The sequence below is a fragment of the Rhea americana genome, unplaced genomic scaffold (assembly GCF_003343005.1).
Source record: "Rhea americana isolate MKP2758 unplaced genomic scaffold, rheAme1 scaffold_1, whole genome shotgun sequence".
Classification (NCBI taxonomy): domain Eukaryota; kingdom Metazoa; phylum Chordata; class Aves; order Rheiformes; family Rheidae; genus Rhea; species Rhea americana.
This window is the reverse complement of record NW_028185038.1, coordinates 7,192,148-7,213,384: the sequence shown is the minus strand read 5'-3', so window position 1 is coordinate 7,213,384 and position 21,237 is coordinate 7,192,148. Positions and strand designations below refer to the sequence as shown.

Sequence of the window (21,237 nt, the reverse complement as noted above, 5' to 3'; positions counted from 1 at the left end):
AGTGTCAACATATTTCTTCAAAATGCAACAACTTTCCCGAATGAAAGACAGGCTGCAGTAGGAACATTTCACCTTTAGGCACCAGAGAAACTACAGAAGTGGAAGGCACCAACAGTGGAAAAAGTTTTCACTTTGACTGACACTAAGTCAGTAATCCATAAGGCACAAATCTGTAAGAAAATTTGATCTACTTTCTCCCACTGTCCTTCACTTAGATCTACGACATCCTAATTGCAATAAATTCTGCTCGCCTTTGCTAGGCAGAATGATTCTGCCCTCACCTGAAATACTAACTTGGAGGAATATTCTCTTGTGCAGTGCAGAACTATGTTGCACACTCAACATGCTTCACATATGCAACTCCAAATAGCAGGACAGTAAAAGCAACAGAGGTCTAATGCACAGGCTATAGGAAAGAATATGAAYGTTATAATTTCTCATCAGCACAAGAAAATCATGTTGATTACTGCATTGTCTAATAAAAATGCACAAAATAAAGGCAGAGCACACAAAAGAAGCTTATTATAAAGCAGACTGCAAGATTTCCTTTCTTCAAATGATGTCTTAACATTTAAGAAGTTATTTATTACGCATATGTGAATGTTATATATTTAAGCAGAGCAAACAGCAAAAAACATGACAGTTTTGTAGTCAGTACCAGCAATTAGGTCAAAAATTACAAGAATGATTAACGGTCAATTTCCAAGTTAATTTATCTGTCTTGTGGGAGGSAGGAAACTCAATGCCTTAAAAAAAGCAATGTAAGCAAAAGCGCTTGGATTATTGCCGAGGGCATGGGTTGTGCTGTCTGAAAACTACAAGAAGAAGCAACACAGTATTTTAAAAAACTAGCTGTGGCAGACAAAGAAAACATTTACATTGAAATACTGTGGAATGGTTATTCCTGGTGCTGTAAGTTTCACTCAGCTAAACCATACTATAAAAAATATCAACAATGATTTAATGACACACATTAAATTAAATCCTCTTTGTTTTCCTAGCCCTCTTTATTTAGCTTAGTTTTACTTTTTATTTTTATGCCTCCATGAAAGATAAAGGCTTTTAATTACGTTTGAACAAAGTCTGTGTTAGAGCCAAACAATGAAACTATGGGTCAGAATTGTGTTTGAGCAGTGACCGATAAATATTCTATATAGTAAGTTTTCTTCATGAAGCTTCTCCTACATTTCTGTGTTCAGTGAGAAGAGTTTGCCTCAAATGTAGAAGGAAGAGCAGATCTGGCTCTACATGCTGTGCACAAAACAGGATTTGCCAAGAACATCTTATGTGGAGGCCTGTGAGGTTTAACCTGGCTCCCACACTTGCTATGGCACTTTCCACAGTCTTAGCGACTTGACGCTTTGAAGATACCTTATTAGCATTTCTTTCACTAGCAGTCATGACCTAGACCACAGTATAAAGCCATTTCCATAAATCCATTAGAGGATTTTCATCATAAAATCTATTTTATGGAAAACATAGTTTTTACAAATTTAAAATTTCAAAATATCAGTCCTTCAGTTTCCCTCACATCTAATCATCCTGGGGCAAAAGATTTCTATTTAATCAGTATTTTTTTCAAATCAGTTTCACAGCAGTCAAACTCCCTCCTTTTGCTGATTTCTGAGAACTGTCCAATGTGAGAATTGTTCAGTGTGAGAATTAACTTTTATTGGGTACTGATGATATATGGACTAATATAGTATTATATATATTTCTAAAGTATTTTTTAATAATATTGCAACTCCACTGGTTCATATTCATGCAGCTTTTTAAATAAATGGATTTTGTTTGTATTGTTTTCAGAAAGCCTAGATAGATAACAAACACATTTATTATTCTTTAGCATATTTATACCATATCTGATACACTGGTTCCAGAGATATCAATGGATATCAATGAAGGCATATTTCCCAAAGCTTCAATTCCAGCATCAGTCACATTTTCACAGTAACGCAGATTTAGGTAGGTCAAATTACGACATCTAAATTAAATAAAAAACAGAAACGTCAGATATCTACTTTTGTTACGGAAAGGTAACAAAAATTATTGGGAAATTATTACAAATATTACAAACCATGAACAGCAATCACATTACATCAAAATACAGAAATCAAGGAGATGTATTACAAAAAAAATATATATTTTTAATTAGTTTTTTGCCTTACTTTTCCCTATCTCTAAATCTCTTCTATCTTGCACAGGGAACCTTAAAGCTCCCTACAACCACAGAATTCAGGACTCTGTGGCTGTACTCGCATCCAAATGCAATTATGCAAAGAATGGCATAGGGCAGATGAAGACATTGCCAGACTCTGCCAATCAGCACACACTGGCCAGAAAAGGAAGACTGAATTTTTCTGCTTAAGTGAGCATGTAAAATTATGTATTCCAATAATTGAAGCAGAAGACCCAAGAAATGTGACTCCTCAAACAGTGCATCTGTGCTGAGAGCCTTATTAAGGGTAACACTCCATCAGTAAGATCAAATMCTCAATCTCTAATACTTTCTGAACCTTTATGGCAGCAATTCATGTTGAGTAGAAAAACATAAATAACAATTTTAGAACATTCCTTCTCTGGTACTRTTTTCTGTTGACAAATCACTACATATTAATGTCATAAGCTCATACAAAGTCACGTAAAAAGTTCCAAAATATCAAGTCCTTAAACTGAATATTCAGTGTTTCTGTAAAGGAAAACCAAATTTTCTTCGTATTTCGAATATATGACTTCTATAATGACTATATATAGACTAGACTATATGACCAATAAACTATATTATTAGGTCATTCTTGACCTTGCTAATTCTTCTGAAGTAGATCTGAAATCTATTAGAGCATATACAATTTTTCTGAAACATGATTTCACATCTTTTTCCACAATAACAACACTACATTAAATCCTTCTCACTGGTGGGTAGATGCTTTCTAAGACCAAAAGGAGTTAAGAACTTATTTGTAAACAATCAAAATAACTCTTTTGGTATTTAATAGAGTAGTAAGCCATAAGTCCAGCCAGTATGCTACCAAAAAGTATGCATGGACTGCTACAATTGTTCACCACTATCGTTACTAAAGCATAAGCAATGGGCCTGCTCCAGATTTAGTAAGGAGTGGGCAGATTGGCTCAAATCTTCTCCTGCAATTTAAAAATGATCTTTTGATTGTCAATGCCAATGCCCCTGCTGATGAACTGAAGGTGAAGAGGCTTAGCAGCAAAGTCCTTTTTGCTTGTTCAGACATGAGTATTTAATGAGTTTACAAAAATGTGCCTTTGACATACTAATCATTCAAAACAATTTTGTAACTGACAACAATCATTTAAAATTTTTTCCTAAAATTAAGACTTTTCAAGTTTCCATTTTTATATTGTTGAATTCCTTCTCATACAATGGATAATTATAATAGATTTACAAGGCCAAAAAGGACAAGCAATTTATCTAGCACAATTTTCTACATGTAATGGGCTGTATAATTTTAACCGTTAACATATTGGGAACCATAACATTAAAAATATATGAAAAGCCTAGCAACTACTTATACCACAATACTATACTGGACTATGGTACCTTTGTGCAATTTTTGCGACAGAAGCATCAGTGACTTGAATACAATTAGTCAGATTCAGCTCTCTTAGAGTAGCACCCGAAGAACCTTCTACAAATGGCTTTATACCTCCATCACCGACTCTAAAATAGAAGTACAAGCAATATTCAAATTCAAAATATGCACTTTTTTGTACTCCCTAGAGTTCAACATACAATTTGATTCAGCAGCCTACATTGCAAACAAGCAGAAATTAATATTGATATATTCATAAATTATCTTTTAAACCCAAAATGGAATCAGAAGAATTAATGGTTCAATTAGAAAGATGCTCTTTGTAACTGCTGAAAGCCAGAACCTTCTAAAAAAAAGTCTGCTGGAGGTTATGAGAACTTCCACTAGAATCCAGTACTGAGTTACTGTAAGACCCCAAAAGACAGAGCATGGAAAACATCCAGAAAATACCAAAATCTGTTTAAACATTTCAAAGCAATATTTGTATGAATGTCTTTGTTAATTTAAATAATGGAGATAATTTAAAAGAAAAATGATCTTCTAATACACAAGCAAAACACATATGTAGTACATGTAGGTAGTAGTTATTCTGCATATATGCACTGACTGAAGAGTTAACCTGAGTTCTTTCTCTGAATGTTTCACTTAACCCATTGCATGTCACACACACAAATCTCCAACTCATAACATGTACAAAGGTTATATAGATTAGAAAGATAGAAAATGTTTCAGTCAAGCTTATAGCCCTTGCATGCTGACTACAACTTGAGTCTTAAATAATGTTCATAACTCTTGACATTCTGCCTGTTTAATATCACTTGTATGCTTAGCTTTCCAAAGAATTTCCAATATTTCTTCCATTTTCCCTGATGGACAAACAAGTTATCTGGGCGTTTAATGGGAAAGAATCATATTTTGGCTCAAAGAGTTTGCTGCAGCACAAGAAATCACTGCAAATCCCCAAAAGTCTTAGAAATGTGGGAAGAATAGCACTGATACTGCAACGGCAACTTGAACAGAGCCTTGTAGTGTGACCAGAGGCTTCAGATGAAGTTTTAATTCACAAACTGCTAAAGCAATCATTCTGCAATAACTCAAACAGTTGTTTTTCATTCAAAACAGATGAATTTGAGAGATATACCTTGAGAATAGTTAAGTTGCGTTAAGTCTGTAATGAACACATGGTCTGACAATATAGCCAACTACATTAAAAAGAAACCACACAATAGATTCAACAGGCATTCTAGGCTTGAGGACTGAAAAAGTCACATAACTTTTGAAATAATTCTGCAGTGCATACACATGCTGAGTTTCTCTAGTCAACTGATATTAACTATACAAAAACACAGATCACACACTGCTTTACTTAGAACATTATACACAAGGAAGATAAYAACATACTTTAGATCAGAAAACCATACCAAGGGTATGTTTTGAGTCACTACATTGCCTATTTTTAACCACCTTCCAATTCTTTCATTTCTCAAAAAATTTTCTGTGGGATTTTAAAGTTTAGAAGGAGTTAAACTCTTAGCCTAAGATAAAATCTCAATAAAAAGAAGAAACTGATCAAGAAGATTAAGATCACATAGGATAAACATTTCAAAAATCTGTTCTTAGATTCTATTGCTTGTATGCTGCTTCCCTTGACTTCTGAGAAATACCTAATTGTTTCTAATACACAAGGCAACATTTTAGAGCAACATACTGCCCAAACAAGAGAGACATAAACACAAGTAATTTCTTTTGTAGACTTGTATCTCTTTTCTTGAAATAAACTCTTTAGAAGGTTTAGATTTGTTATAATCTACAACTTTGCTAAGGCTAAAGCTTTTACAAATGTCTGCCAAAGTATTAAAAAATACTACAGAGTTTTACAAGAGCTTTATAATTGCTTTAAAAGTTTTGTTAAGGGAACTCAGCAATTCTTTAGCATTTCAGACAGCGGACACGTACAAATGCACACTCAGACCCCATGAAGCCACTTGGCTAGCGGACTGGAAAATCCAGCCATCTAAATGTTAAACCAGAAAATTCAGGCAGCTGTCCCATCTGCACAAMTGAACTACCATCATGATGTCACGGTATTACTCCAGCAATTCTCAGTGCATTTACAAGAAATGTTATTGGATTTTTATATAGCATCAAGAAGTAGTATCTAAAAGTAGTTTAGATACATATGAAAGYCAAATCCCTAAAATTTAGTATGACCTCAGAAATTTTAAGATAAGCAGTAATTCTAGCTTCTTTGTATTATTTTACAGGTCTATTGTTTTTAAAATATTTGGGGCTTTTTTCTTCATCAGTGAATGGATTTTTGAAAATATGTTACAGAAGCAAAAAGCTAAATGCATACAGTATTTTTTAAATATTGAGATATATCATAGAAACATAGAMTGGTAAGGTTGGAAGGGACCTCTGCAGATCATCTAGTCCAACCCTCGGCATAGCCCATACAGGGACTGAACCTGTGACCTTGGCATTAATAGCACCACACTCTAACCAACTGAGCTAAACCTGCCCCATATATGTCTTAAAATTGTAAGAACTTACTTTTAAAACTGAAAGATATGCTAAAAGGATTTACTAGGAATATAATTATCTTTCCTAAAAATCCTTTAAATGGTTTACAGAAAACTAAATATGATTTAGTACCTTATGCAGTCTGCTAAATTCAGGACAAGAATATACTTCAATGGTGCAATCATCTTAAGACCAGCATCTGTGATCTTCTGGCAATCAGCCATATGGATATGCCTGATGTACGGGCAGTATTTACTCAACAACTTGAAACTTAAATCAGTAATTCGATTATTTCCTGTTGAAACATGCAAAGATGCAAGTTACACATTAGCTGGACGTTATAGGCCTGATCCAAATACCCACTGAAATTAGTTCAAAGATTGTTACTGACTTCAAAAGAATTGGATGATTTTTTAAAATATATAATTCAAATAATTTTGTTAAATATTATACGAACCTTCAATGCTGACCTTGACAAGTTTACATTCAGCAAGGGCTCTAACAGTTGTATCAGATAGATGTGGGGAGTCAAGAAAGACAACAGACATAATCTGCTGGCATTTTTCAGCCAAAGCCTTTAAGGGGAAAAAGGTAAAATAAACATTCATATAACTGTGCTATGTTACACAACAAAAAATCAGCAATTGTTCTGCATATAATACTTAATGTTATAATTTCTTACAAGGTTATAATCCATTTTCCAAATTAACTTCTAGACAGTGAGTACTAAACAAAAAATCAACTGAAATTCTATATGTATTTATTATCATTGAGAATACAAGAAAAAGAAGTAAGCAACTGGAGTCATGAAGCATGGCTGACACCTAAGATCAGTGATCTAGTTAATAATTACTTTTGCAGAAGCCTGAAAAAACTTTACCTGTACCATGGACCAATTAGACTTTACATATTTATGCAGACTAATTACTGAATGGGGAGTTCTGTGCAATAATCAGTAACAGACTGTTGTTCCCATATATTATATTTAACATATAAAAGAATGGGTAACTCTCATTTATAAACTGGAAAATTAATTTCAGTTATAGTTACATGGGAAAAGGAGAAAGGAAACTTGAAAGTTTATGAAAATGACTGTTAACAAGATTTGTAAACATAATTAGATAACAACTTTCAAAATTTGTTAGGAGAGAAACTTTTCCCCTAAACTGTATGTGTATAACTTTCCTTAAAGTTGGTAGACAGGATAACCCAGCTCAAATATCAGAAATGTTCTGAAAACACAGATTTATTTTCTATTTCTTACTTGAATACATCTGTCGGTTAGAGTTGGCATATCATTGATTAGCAAATCCTGAATCCTACTGCAGCCATTGGCAATATTTCTGAAGCCATCAACGGAAATCTGAGTAAGAAATAAAACATTTGTGTCTTAGTAAGCTTAGCAAAAACGATACAGGAATGGCTTGAGATATGTTCAATGGTTTTAAATCATTTGTACCTAGATGCTCACTTATCAGGAAATGTATTAATTTGGCCCATTAAAATAAGAAGAGACCATGAGCTGTGCATATTATTCTAATATTTGAAGAACATTTTCCATAGCCAGTATCTGTTTTACGAATGGGTCATTATTAAGCAAGCAAGAATAGGGAACGGCAGTTTCCAAAGTCAACACCATTTATGGGAGCAGTAATGAATGTCATTGACACATCCTGCTACATTTGCTTTGCCTACTTTATGATGAGGTATTCAGATGTGGCACATGCTCACATCTAGTTTGAAGCAAGGTTTGAATCCATACTACGGTAAAATATCTTAATTATTTTTTCCAGATCCATGGTAAAACAGCTTAACAATTTTTTCCTAATTTATATACATCAAAGTATGTTAYTGATAGCATTGTGTTTTACATGCCATGCTAAGGAGCTACCTAGTAATTTAATTCTTCTATTTACGTTTTGTGTGCCCCCAGAGCAGCAGATGATGTCTACCTTGACTTCAGTAAGGCTTTCATCTAGGGAACCTATCTTTCAGCTGCCCAAATTCCAGAAATATCAGTTTACTTTTGGGCATACAGAGAGGTCCTTTGACCTGTAAACCTCTTACTGCCATTTATTTTCTGGCAGAATATTACATCTTTTAACTTACGGCCAGGATATACTGTCTACTACATTCTGGCTAGAGTGTGTGATGTTTTTTAATTATGGTCAAGTTAGCTTGCTCTTTAATTTTCAGGATGGAATAGACTTTTTAACAGATTCTTTACATACAGTTGCCTTTAGATTTGTATTTTGATGTTACATGTCCCCTCTTTCACAGGGGATTGTGGCATTCTTTGCACTTTTTCCTCGCACTGGAGGRTGGCAGCAATAGAGGGGAACTAGTTATCTGCCTATGGACTGTGTTGTTAGGCTGAAGTGTTTGTGCCTGACTCATGTCCAAACAGGTGGAATACAATATGGCTTATAAAACATGCACTGGCACTCTAGCACTGTGGATGCAAAAATCCCACGTGTTTTAAGCTCAGGGCATGTGTAGCATCAACATTTTTTCTATAGCTTTCTGTAACAGCTTGCAAAATGAGAGAGTGATAAYCCTACAAATAACACAGGAAATATCTGATAGGCAACACAGTGAGGTAAAACCCATCAAGTACCCTCTGTCAGGTGCCTATGTTCAAGGTAAGGTCTGATGCAGTGTAGCTGTGTAACCCCAGATCAGGCTGCTCTGAAAACAGCTATATCATAAGAAAGAGCTGCGAGAGGTGAAAAGAACTAAATGCCAGGAGGAAATAGGGTAGGGGTGGCAGGGAGAAGGCTCCAGAGAAGAAGTATAGAGAAATATSGTTACAAGCTAGTCACAGTAAGCAGAGCCTGTTGATGCATTCCAAGCACTCACACTCTCTCCAACTGTCTGTTGTAAATGTCTGCTGGATGAAAAGCCACCATAACCTTGGGAATAAGATTGATGTGGATAACACATCAGTAGAGGATCTGCAGATGTTACGGCAGATCTCAACCATCAGTATAGATAGGATGGCTAGGTCCAAATGATTGTCAAACAACCAGTACAAGTGAAGAGCTACTATGGTSAAGGTAATCTCTCCAGCTAGTAGTGATCATGAGAAGGTAGAATGCTGGCATGAAAAGATGGACGCTAGTTCGGAGGASAGAATATGATGTGGTAATCCACGTTCTAAAATTTTGTACTCACTATTGGTCTTTCTTGAGGTGTAGGACAATCTAATCCTATTGCCAATTTCCCATTCCTAAACTTCCTATATATATGAAAGAGACTGACTTGAGCTGTGGCCATCACACAAGCAGCTGCCTGAGGGACATACCAGAAAATCTCAATTTTCTGCTGGCCAAGAACCACTAATTACTTTAAGATGGCAAAATAATTCATTCAAAGAGGAGTTTGACTAACTGTGCAATAGGCCTCCTCATTGTTGGCTCTCAAGCAGCAGAAACAGCAGAAGACAGCACATTTCCCCAACAAGCACCAAGTAGTTTAACATGGTAAAGTGACATAAAATGCTCTCCAGACATTTCAGTGAGAGGTGAATTTCTGGTAATCGAGTCTTGTTTTTCATCCATTTGTGCCAAAGATCAAGCATTCCCAAGAGAGGGGATGTTACATCATATAGTTTGTTGTTGCAATACTGTCCATCATAATCTGAACAAGATGCCTTTGAAAAGAAGACTGGAATTTGTTCTGCATTCTCACCTCTTACATACAAATGTGAGGTTTTTACTCTTCTAAAATAATCAACCACAATTTGTTAATCCCTAAGATGTCTATTTAGCAAATGAAGATCAGGAAATATCCTAAGATAGGTCAGCCCAGAGTTACACAGACTAAAGTTAACCACAGTTTAAAAGACTTATAATATCTTTCTCTGGAAAAGCACTCTTTGCTTAACAATTGCTTAACAAAGCAATTTGATATCATAAATAGCAGCAATTTAGTGTTTTACTCCATGAGAGCCAAAAAATACCACTGTACAGATTGCTTTTAATTTTATCTTAATTTTTAGGGGAAAGTATTTTTTAACTTAAAGCTTGATAATGAATCTCAGCCATCAGCTTGAGGATGCTCAAATGTGAAACAGGCATTCAGATGAGCATTATGCTGGTCTACATTTGAATACTGCTGCATTATCATATGTATTTGTCTTATATTTCTCTACACGCGAAATAATGTCATCATAATCTTGAATTTCTTTTCTAAAGCACTGTTGATTATTTAGGCACACTTCAGGCAACCTTGTAAAATGTAAAAAATTTTGCATATGTTTTCTTAAAATAACTAGTACTCAACCAAGCATTTCAACATGCTTAATAGATTGCCTCAAGAGCCAAAAACTTAACCAGAGAATCAACATCAAGATACCTATGGAATTTAATACTGCATTCTTTGCCTTGGATCAGTAAAATCTTACTTAAACTTCCTTCTTCAACCAATCATGAAGCAGAATGCTCTGAAGGTCGTCATGAGCCTTAGATACGGTAAAATTCTGCTGAACAGCTTTTTGCTGCATAACTAAATAAGATCATTTTATAAATGTACTATGTAGTACTAATGTACTATTTTTTCATGTAGAGAATCTGAAGTCACTGTGATGGTCCTATATAAAAAAACAATTCTTTGTCTGGGAGAAGTTCCTAGTCTAAAACATAAAGACTGTCCCCTTTTCTCTTAAAAATATACTAAAATGTACTAAAAATACAGAATGGTGTGGGTGTACCTTATCATAAAGTATTCCTCAGTTACATGAGGCTGTAACTGGGAATTATAAACAACTGCTTCAATAAATAATGAGCATGGCTCAGACTTTCTCCTTTTTGTGCTGCTTGATATGTGTGAAGAAGCCACAATTTGACAGCAGCTGCCAAAACGAGAACTCTCCCGATGAAGCCAGAGCTGGAGGAACTCTCAGACAGTGAAAGCTGGTGAAGCCTACACATTTGTCAATAGCTTCTCTGATACCCCACAATGAGTGCAGCACATCAAGGAAGGAAAGGGTCATGTTTATTACTTCCCAGTAACTTGCGATCTCTTAAGAATCACAGCCAGTTGTTGTAAGCTACAGCAACAGATAGGCTGTTCTTTGGGCCAGAATAGTTCCAGTCTGAAAATCAGTAGGCCATAGATCTTGGCATCCCCCAAAAATTTTTCAAAGAAATCTTTGAAAATCTCCATATTTCTAATTTAACTGAAAATATTTCTCACCATAGTCTCCTTTTTAGTTCTATAATCTCAATCTAATACATCAATAAATGACAGGCAAATGCTTTATACCTCTTCATCTCTTCAAATTTGTGTCTAACAGCAGGAAATATTCTACCTACAATGTTCAGATTCAGAAGGAGCACAGAGAAGAAATCTTATGCTTTATAGATACTTTTTTGAGAATAGCTGTTGTGTAATAGGAATTTTGAGCAGGACACAATAGAATCTCTACACTTTTAGGAAATACCATGGAAATTATTAACTAAATCTTTACTATACATTCTATAGGGGCCCAACCTTAATTACTGAAATTTCATACAAAAGATCCATACCTATAATTCATTTGCTGTTACTATCATGAATCAAATACTCAAACAGAGGAAAGACAGTCTTGTTGTATGACAACAGACTACAAACTGTGTGCTCAATTACCAGTTTTCTGCCTAAGTATTTAAATGCTCTGGCCCTAAAGCTTCCCGCTGTAAAATCATTAGTATAATCAYACATATTATAGGTAGGCTTTCTAAATAGATGTTCAAATACTACAGTAGTAGTGGCAATAAAAGTACTCATATAAAAAGAACTGTAACATTAAAATGAGGGACAGAACAGGCTGCTAGTGAACAGTTTAGCATAATTTAAATGTTTATACTATAATTTCACTGTATTTCTCTAGCTAATTCTGAAGCCAAGCCTTAGCCTTACAAAAGTTCCCTTTGATTTAGCTCATCCAATGAGGAAAAGAAAACAAATTTTGTCCTATCAGCACACTTTCTGCAACACTGTGCAATTTGATGCTCTTTTTGGTTTTAATTGTTTACTTAAGTACACTGTCATGATCATTAAGCACTATTTCAGAATCAGGAGAAACTCAAAATGGAGCAAGCTGTGGAGCGCCTCCCAGAGCTTTCAAATACATTGGTGAGCAAAACACTCCACTCTTCTGGAAAGGGGAGGACTGTGGTTTTCCTGGCTTGATGATGATTGCTTTTCTCTAGTATTAGATCATGCTTTGCAGAGGCAAATCCTTATAGCTCATAACCACACTTCTGAACAAGCAGAAATGTTGCTTTTGCAACAGATAACCAACTATGGCTATATTGAAAAATAAACTCAGCGGTAGTTCCTAACTGCACTACTCTCAGCCCTCATTTCACATTTCGCTTTTGTTACTGCACAATACTTCCAATCTTCTCAGCTTGAGTCTCAGGAACAAGAAACAGACACTCAAAGCAAAGAGCAGTTAGAACAAGACTGTTCCCTATCTGACTCATYCCTGGTTCTGAAAAGGTTTTGTTAGATGGAAAATTAAACCATTAGACTCCTTAGGTTTCATATCTTTATCATTTCACACACATTTTGTAGCTTGCAGATTACTCTCAGTGTATAAAGGAAAACGTGTGGGAGCCCTTTCTTAAAATATTCACTATTACTGCCTTACTGTCTAGCATTTTATATTGCTTTTGAAATATGTTTCAAGATACAGTATAGGTTTGAAACCTTCTAAGATTGTAAAAAATTAGCTTTCTTCAAAATTTTAATAGGGTACTAAAATAAACAATCCAAAACACTAACTATTTTTAGATTTCAGTTTTGTACATTACTTCAGTTTACATTTTAAATCACTAAAATAGAAASAAAAGTTCACTATTTAATTGATTTCTTTTCCAGGAAATCAATTGTAAATTTGTTTTCTCCAGTGTACAGTGGCTTTTGATTTTTGATATCCTAGTAAAAACTCCATTTTCAAAGTTCCTGATTTAAAATTCTAACTAATCATGACATAGAATTAGTCTATTTATGGCTACAAAAAGCAAGCCTTGTTTTCATTATGCAGTAAGTACTAGTTGTTCATAGATCTGACAGTTTGCTGGAAATGTTCCAAACCTATAGTGCTCTTAYTCCTCAGTAAAATTTAAACAGCTGTAGCCATGTAATTCAAAACCCTCAAAAGTCTGCTGCAGTGCTTGTACTCCTTCAGTATACCATGAATGCAGGATGCAGCCAGTCATATAAAGGATTCTCTTCTTCACAGAATGAAAGAAAGACGTGAAKTGCAAACCTGAATGCAACCTGAAAGGTCCAAATAGATGAGCTTGTGACATCCTTTTCCAGAGCCCAGGTACTGTAAACCTTTGTCTGTGAATTTTCTGCAGTGAGCTAAACTCAGATACTGTAAATTGGGGAAACTCCTTTGAAAAAAAAAACAAGATAGAGAACAAATTATTACAAAAGTATGCTACAGAATCAAAAGAAAATAAGACTGAAATATTTTGAAAGTTAATGTAAAGGAATGRTGTTGGATTTTAAATAGGATTTTCATGTTGCTGAGGTTTGAAAGGCTCTTTTTCTGCTGCACTTTTCCCCTTGTTCCAAGTATTGCAAATTACTGGGGAATAGTAGTATTATACATCATATTTAATTATATTAAAAGAATATTATTTTAGAGATATCTCAAATAATTGCAAAAGCACCTTTTTTAATTAACTGGGATTTTGTCTGCATACTTTGAAAACTAATAGGCTTTTCAATGTGAGCTTGCTTGACTGACTTTGCCATTGATTTTACAAGCGGTGCCTGCTGGAAATGAAAACCAGAACTCTATCAAAGAACACTGAAAGCATAAACGTACAGCTAGACCTTCTCTGGTCATGTAATTATTTAGACAACTGCTACTAAAATAAACCAAAAAATTGAAAGAAGTATGAAAGTAAAGTGTGTATACATACACACACACATATATCTCAAATCAACCATGTTTTCTTAAGTTTAAATCAGTTATTTTGGAAAAATATTTCTTTATTTATATTAAATATTAGTTAAAAGAAGGAAAATTGTATAAACAGTCATGACACTGTACATCTATGACATTCTGTAAAAGTTAAGAACTTATGCTCTGAATCTAAGTTTCTATCTGCAGCTTTGGTTTATAACATATTGAAAACATTTTACTGAACTAAATTTCTAACTGGAATAAATAATTACTGCAATGCCACAAGCACCACAAATGAAAGCATACACAACATCAAAACCTAGAATTAGGACATACTGGTAGATATTTAGTTGTAGGGACATAAGCAGTTTTACAAGTCAGCAAAAGTAGGCATTTTGAAGAAAGACAGGAACACCCGCAGAGGAGTCCACTACTTAAGGAGTGGCATACATTTTCGGAGCTGACTTTGTACTTTCAACATTGAGTAAGGAAATGTGCTAACTTGGACTTAACAGAAAAGAAAAAAAAAGAGATAGAAAGCTGGAAACAAAACACCGCCTAGAAAAGGATTACACATACACATATAAAAAGAAACTTAAGATTATATTTAATGAAAAAAAAAMCAAAATAAGAAAGGCAATGTTCATCAACACCAGACATTAGAATAAAAGGGCATGCATTTTTAAATGGAAATGTTTCATTCATATTCAGTACAGAAATATACGTATACTTCTTTGCAGAAGCACARATCTTCTTGCATTATAGTGACACATTCCACAGAAGCGAGTGGAGAGAAYGAAACTCAGGGAGAGTATGCTTCCAAACAGCTCTCTCAAAACAGATAGTAAATTAAGAGATGTTTTTTTAAACTCTGGTGGTTTTAAGTCTTTTTAAWCTGTACAAGGTTAAACAACTTAATACAGGATACAGGGCAGTCTTCTGCATTTTGAAGACTGTGATCAAAACCTTCCACTACTTTTGAAAACGCATTGATTTTCCTTACATGTCACATGACCTTTTTTATGATCTGTGAATATTAATACAAGCTTTCTTCTGCCATACTTAAAGTGACAGCTTTCTTAGTACTGAACCATGAGCACATAGGTTGTTATAAATCCTTGTTTTTGTTGCACCTAAATTCTGCAGGAATTCTGTCATATTGACTTGTGTAACTGATTTGGTATTCATAGGATCATTGTTTCAAAGCAATCTGACAAAATCACTTTCTCACAGCTATACCTGATAGACAATATTTATGTCTATCATATGYGTTAGAACTTTTCAGAGGAGAAATTTTACCTGATGAACTGTTTCGTGTAACACAGAGGCTGAAATGTTTGTATAGAACAGCAGAAGGAGAAAATTTAAAACGACCAATAAGCTTTTGGCTCACTCAATCTGTATGTTACTTTTTAATTGTTCTAATAATGGACATTTAATACACAATGGTAAAATTTATGTGCAATACTAAAAAATGTAATATTTCCATCTCTAGGAGTTTTGTACTAGTTACCTKATTTATACTGGACCTGTGGCAAGCTGATGTTTTTTGAGAAGGCATGTAAATGTGTCTATCAAATTCTTCAAAGGACAATAACTTTCTGCAAATCCTTCTAATCTCAGAAACAATGAGCTTTGCTTTTTATCCAAAAATTGTCAGTAAAAACAGTGGTATATCATGGTTTTACATCAAAAGTATCATTTGTGCCTGGGAAAACTTATTATTAATGAGATGCAAGTTAAATACAAAATAAATTCTGATTTTTTATCAATAAAGGTTTCCATTTCATTTTAAACACTTTATCACATTGAAAGCATCATCTGTTCTGAAGAACTCTTTCATGGGTAAATGTCTTCTACACACCAAAGAAAAACATAATTCTGACTTTTGGTGTTAACAGAATGTTTACRTAACCAAAACAACACAGGCTGCGATTAACTATATAGTACAGCTATTCCAAACTTCAAGAGAAATATATTAAAATTAAAGAAGATAAAATATCTGCCAATATGGAGAAAAGAAAACACAGATTCTGATGAGAATACTATCGAAGATGAGGTGAATGGTAAGGGTGGAGAGACTAAACAGAAAACTTTCCAAAGCAACTGTTAGCAAACTATTAGCAATTGAGGATAGATTGGCATAAACAAGGTATCAGTATGGTGCAGAGAAAACCAAAAGTCAATATATATATATGCAAGTGTCAAAGAAAAACAGGCTTCTGGACTCTGTAAGGTTGCTAATAAAAGGAAGACATTTTTTTTTTCCTCATGGGAAACAGAAGCAATGTACAGCTATCTTCAAAGACTACATACGTAATTGTGATTGCTGCTGCTGCTCAATCAGCATGCCTCGCTTTTCCTATATAGCAGCTTTAAATGCAGTAATTCTACCTACCAAGCAGTCTTTGAGTAGCTGGATACATCTAAAATAGAAAGGGTAGTTTACCTAAAACCTCTGTAACAATGCAAATTCTTTGCCTTTGCCTGAGTGATCTTCCAAACAACCCTTTGGAAGATTTTGGAATAATTCTTTCTTTTGCCATTGCCACAAAAGTACTTGGCTCAGATAATATACCTACCCACAGTCCTCTCTTGCAAATATCAATTTTTATGAACATATCTAATTTGCAAATATCTTGCATCATAATGAGTAATTGGACATGCCAAATAAATATTGGACTCGCATGTTTTTTTAAAAGTTTCTGTAAAACTCTGGGAAATATACATGGTAAACCAGCTTATATTTTTAATTATACTAGGTAGAGAAAGTCAAACACAAGGGCCATTATTTTAATTTTATGTAACAGACAGAATCCTGCAGATCTCTCAAAAAGAGGATTGCTACAACATATGCCTTAATCTTTCCTGYAAGAACAAAACAAATACATTTCCATAATTCTCATTAATTTTACCTTGACAACAGTCGTAGTGTTCCATTAGTAATATCTGTATATGACAGATTTAAATAGAGAAGAGACGGACAGCCTTCTGATATGAGTCTCATTGAGTCATCCTGAATAATAAAAAAAAAGATTTATTGAAGCATATAAAATTATAACTGYATTAATTTTTCTGAAGTTTTTAAACACAGTAACAGAAAAAAATCTGAACAGATTTCTTTATATCATTATATTAATTGCTGTGTATCAAAAAGTGATTTTCTTCTGGAAACCTCTAAGTAGAATACTAAGAGTTGCATGATACTACTTTTAATCACTTCAASAATTATAATTTTAACATCCCAGTTCAAGGAAACATTGTACACTATACAGTCCTATGGAGCACAGGGGACTTTTCACATGATCAAAGTTTACCACATACTTAAATATTTCGCTAAAGCAAGATTTGCATTAGCCAATCCTGGTATATATAACCATTTGTGAATTTTMTCTGAAATCTACAGTACACTTCTCTAACCAGTAGTATCACTTACAAAATGCTTCCTGTTTAGTTCTGCTCTCCAGATGGAACATCTTATACATGGACAAGTAATAGTTGAATGTGTATCTTTTGCCCTTCTGTGGTCACTTTGTTACCATTTCAGTTGTCAGGCAAAACGATCATGAAGATAGCTGGAAATTCAATACCAATCAACCTTACAGAGGACAGTTAATCTGTACTTTTGGAATACATTTCTGAAATATGTAATTTGGTATCAACAAAAATGGGTGCATTGAGGGAGGGTACAATAAGAGAGAGAAGTGAAAGCATAGGGAGTGGTGAGCTGTGGGAGAACAACATTTTGGGGGAAGCTCTCAAACCTTCCCTATGAAAGCAGCACAACTGAGGTCCATCTCAAGTGCCTGAATGCAAATGCTACAGCACTCACAGATGAGGAATCAAAGAGGAGGCATCAGAAGTCTGTGCACAGGTGCAGAGCTAGTTTTTCACTGGGATTACAGAGATGCAGTGGGGTACCAACCACCACTGGAGGGCTGCAATGAACAGTTATAGACTATTTAGGAATGACAGCCTGGGAAGGTGAGGAGGACAGGTCATACTCTATGAAAAGGAGTGTCTAAAAGCATGGAGCTTTGCCTTGGAACAGGTGACAAGACAGTTGAGAGTTTATTGGTAAGGATTAGAGGACAGACCTATGAGGAAGACATTGTGGTAGGCTTCTGCTACAGACYGCTTGATCAAGAGAAAGTAGATAAAGCCTTTAAACAGTGAAAGAAGCCTATCCTCATACTCAGACTTTAACTACTCTGATATCTTCTGGAAGAACAATATGGCTGAGTGCCAGCAATGCAGATTTTTGTAGTATGTTGAAGACAATTTCTYGATCAATGTGATTGATGAGCTGACTAGGGGAGATGTTCTGCTGGACTTGTTTGATAAATAAGGAAAAACTTGTCATGGATGTAAAGAGTAAGAGTGGCCYTAGYTGCTGCAACCATGGAACTGAAGAGTTTTAGAGCCTGAGAGACAACAGAAAGACAAACAGTARAAGTAAAAACCTGAAYGTGAGGACAGATTTTGGCTTATTTAGGGATCTATTTGGCAGGGCTTCAAGAGACACTGCTCTGGAGGGCAAAGGGGACCAGGAAAGATGGTTGATCTTCAAGGATGAGAAACTCAATGCCTTTTTTTTGCCTCAGTTTTTACTGCTAAGGTTTGTCTTCAGACCTCCCAGGTTCCTGAGCCTATTAGCAGAGTCTGGAAGAGTGAAGTATTACCRCAGTAGAAGATCATGTTAGGGAGCACTAGAAGAAATGGAACCAGACAGAATGCATTGAAGAGTGCTGAGAGAGCTGGCTTATGTCACYGAGAGGCCTCACACTTACCACCTTTGAAAGCTTGTGGCAGTCTGTGGAGGTTCCTGACAACTGGAAAAAAGCAAATGTCACACTCATCTTCAAGAAGGGCAAGAAGGAGGATCCAGAGAACWACAGGCCAGTCAGCATCACCTAAATCCCTTGGAAGGTTATATAGCAAATCCTCCTTGAAGCCATGTCGAAGCACAGGAAGGACAAGAACATAGYAGGGAACAGCCAGCATGGATTTACCAAGGGCAAATCATTCCTGACTAATTTAAGAGCTTTCTATGATTAAATGATTGCATCTGTGGATATGGACAGAACGGCAGCTATTATGTATCTTGACTTCAGTAAGGCCTTCACTACAGGCCACAGTATCATTTATAGCCAAATTGGTAAAATATAGGATGAGTAAACAGACTATAAGGGGAGGGAAAATTAGTCTGGACTACCAGGCCAAATAGTGCAAAGCCTCACTGCTAGCTAGTAATAACTGGCAACCATCAAAGGTCAATATGGGGGGTAGTACTGATTAATGTCTTTATTATCAACACGGACAATGGACAGAATACATCCTTGGCAAATTCATAGACAGTATCAAACCAAAAGAAACTGTCTAGGGGGAGTGGGGGGGATACAATTACTTTTCAGAGYTTGGTTGTTTATGAAAAAGCCATGAGCAACCTATCTAGTTAAATCTGCTTTGACTGGGAGGTTGAACTAAATGATCTCCAGAGGTTCTTTTCAGTTCRGATGATTCTGACAGCTCAGTAAAATATTTATGACAGACTTCATAGGAAAGAAGAAAACTGGATGAAAATAGAAAATCATGATCTTGTGAAAGTAAGAATTGATGGGTTTAATTATGAGAATAAAAAGAAACTTCAACTAGCTCTATAAAAGACACACTAAGAGATATACCTTCAATATGTTGTAGAATCTGAATCAGTCTCWGCAAGGCTTAAGTGATTTTTGTAGGTCATCTTAGTCCATACCCCAAACTGAGACAGAAGACACCTAACCAAACTTCGACAGTTGTTTGTCTAATCTGTCCTTGGCAAATCTGTCCTGTGCTGGACATTTCTATTGTCTTATCATCTGGTGGATGTTTACATATTGATTATTTAATGATTTGTTGGAGTGTGTTTTCCAATGATAGTATTAGGAAAAATTATTTATAATTTTGTAGGTGTTCTTTCTCTTTGAAGATATTCAGGATGCTTGCTTCTCTCCAGTCTCTTTGGATGTCACTTATCCTTTAGAGCTTTTGAAAATAACTAATGATTCAGAACTTTGACCTCCCTTTAGTACTGAGGAACTGCACCAGGCTCTGCTAAATCTGAATGTATCTGAATTACCTAAATACATTCTGAACTGTTCTGTTCCTATTTTGACCTATAATCTTATACTTGATGAAAATTAACTGGCTGAAGTATCTGGGGTAGGATTAACATCACTAAACTTCAGATATTTACAATTAGATCAACACCRTGGACATGTGTGCCTAGTTATAGTAAGTGAAAACCATTTTTAGGGAACAATGCATCTAAACTATTTCACCACCTACTTAAGCATGAGTTTAATCAGACCTTAAACACATCTTTAAAAATGTTTACACTTAGTCAGGTAAATTTCATCCTAAGTCTTAGGAAGATTAAGAACTTTTTTGCCATCTTATTTTACAGGTACCCCTCAGATTTYTTTCTGGTATGCTTTTATATCTCCACCTTTTGTAACTTTTGTATCACAACTTTTTAAATTTTTTTCTTGTATGTTTGTGTTCTTCCTCTATATTCACCCCTACTCAAGTATACTGTTTCATTTTTTTTTACAATCAACATTTCATTCTCAGGTATTAGAAATCTCCTAATCCRCCCCAAATGTCTCTGATTATGCTTTCTGTCTTTTACCCATTGGAATAAAATGGAACAGGAACAGCACAGTGGAATAGCACTGGAACRCGTTGCCCAGAGAGGTTGTGGAGTCTCCTTCTCTGGAGAGCTTCAAGGCCCGCCTGGATGCAACCCTGTMTAACATGCTCTAGGTGACCCTGCTTGAGCCTGGAGGTTGGACTAGGTGATCTCCAGAGGTCCCTTCCAACTTTACTGATTCTATGATTCTATGAATATTAGCAGTATTCAGTACATTCCCTTTCAACAATTGTCAGATGTTTGTATTCCATTGATGCGTGGTTTCTCCTGACCCCTACTTGTACCTTATAATAGTAACAGGTGATAGAAGGAGCAGATTTGGGACACTTCCATAACAAGAATATCTGTTKTATCTTTTCACTTAAATCAGACATATCAGATTTTATTGGTTTATTTAAAAGTGCTGTGCAAGGATTTTGCTGATGCAGAAATTACATTGCATTGAAATCATCAGTATGACTTACTTGACAAAAACTAGGCTTACCCCATTTGACCAGTCACAAACATACATTACAGTTCAAGGACTTTGCAAGTGCTCACTAGGAACT

General features: G+C 35.2%; 2 protein-coding genes across 10 annotated transcripts in view; one reads left to right on the top strand and one right to left on the bottom strand.

Moving 5' to 3' along the window:
* Nucleotides 1-21,237, bottom strand: part of FBXL13 (F-box and leucine rich repeat protein 13) — a 101,316-nt gene that overhangs the window by 25,898 nt on the left and 54,181 nt on the right. For 7 of the 9 annotated variants that reach the window (XM_085298467.1, XM_085298456.1, XM_085298502.1 and 4 more), the window contains 7 exons: nucleotides 16,911-17,011; nucleotides 13,345-13,474; nucleotides 7,351-7,449; nucleotides 6,544-6,661; nucleotides 6,219-6,381; nucleotides 3,572-3,691; nucleotides 1,858-1,984 (listed from right to left, as the gene is read on the bottom strand). In XM_085298467.1, coding sequence (XP_085154593.1) covers nucleotides 1,858-1,984; nucleotides 3,572-3,691; nucleotides 6,219-6,381; nucleotides 6,544-6,661; nucleotides 7,351-7,449; nucleotides 13,345-13,474; nucleotides 16,911-17,011 — 858 coding nt within the window. Of the gene's footprint in view, nucleotides 1-370; nucleotides 407-1,857; nucleotides 1,985-3,571; nucleotides 3,692-6,218; nucleotides 6,382-6,543; nucleotides 6,662-7,350; nucleotides 7,450-13,344; nucleotides 13,475-16,910; nucleotides 17,012-21,237 lie in introns of those variants that run through there. The other 2 variants (XM_085298522.1, XM_085298516.1) reach the window with 2 other exon arrangements.
* Nucleotides 13,318-21,237, top strand: part of LRRC17 (leucine rich repeat containing 17) — a 24,990-nt gene continuing 17,070 nt past the window's right edge. The window contains exon 1 of the mRNA XM_085298532.1: nucleotides 13,318-13,404. The gene's annotated coding sequence lies outside the window, so the exon portion shown is untranslated. The remainder of the gene's footprint in view (nucleotides 13,405-21,237) is intronic.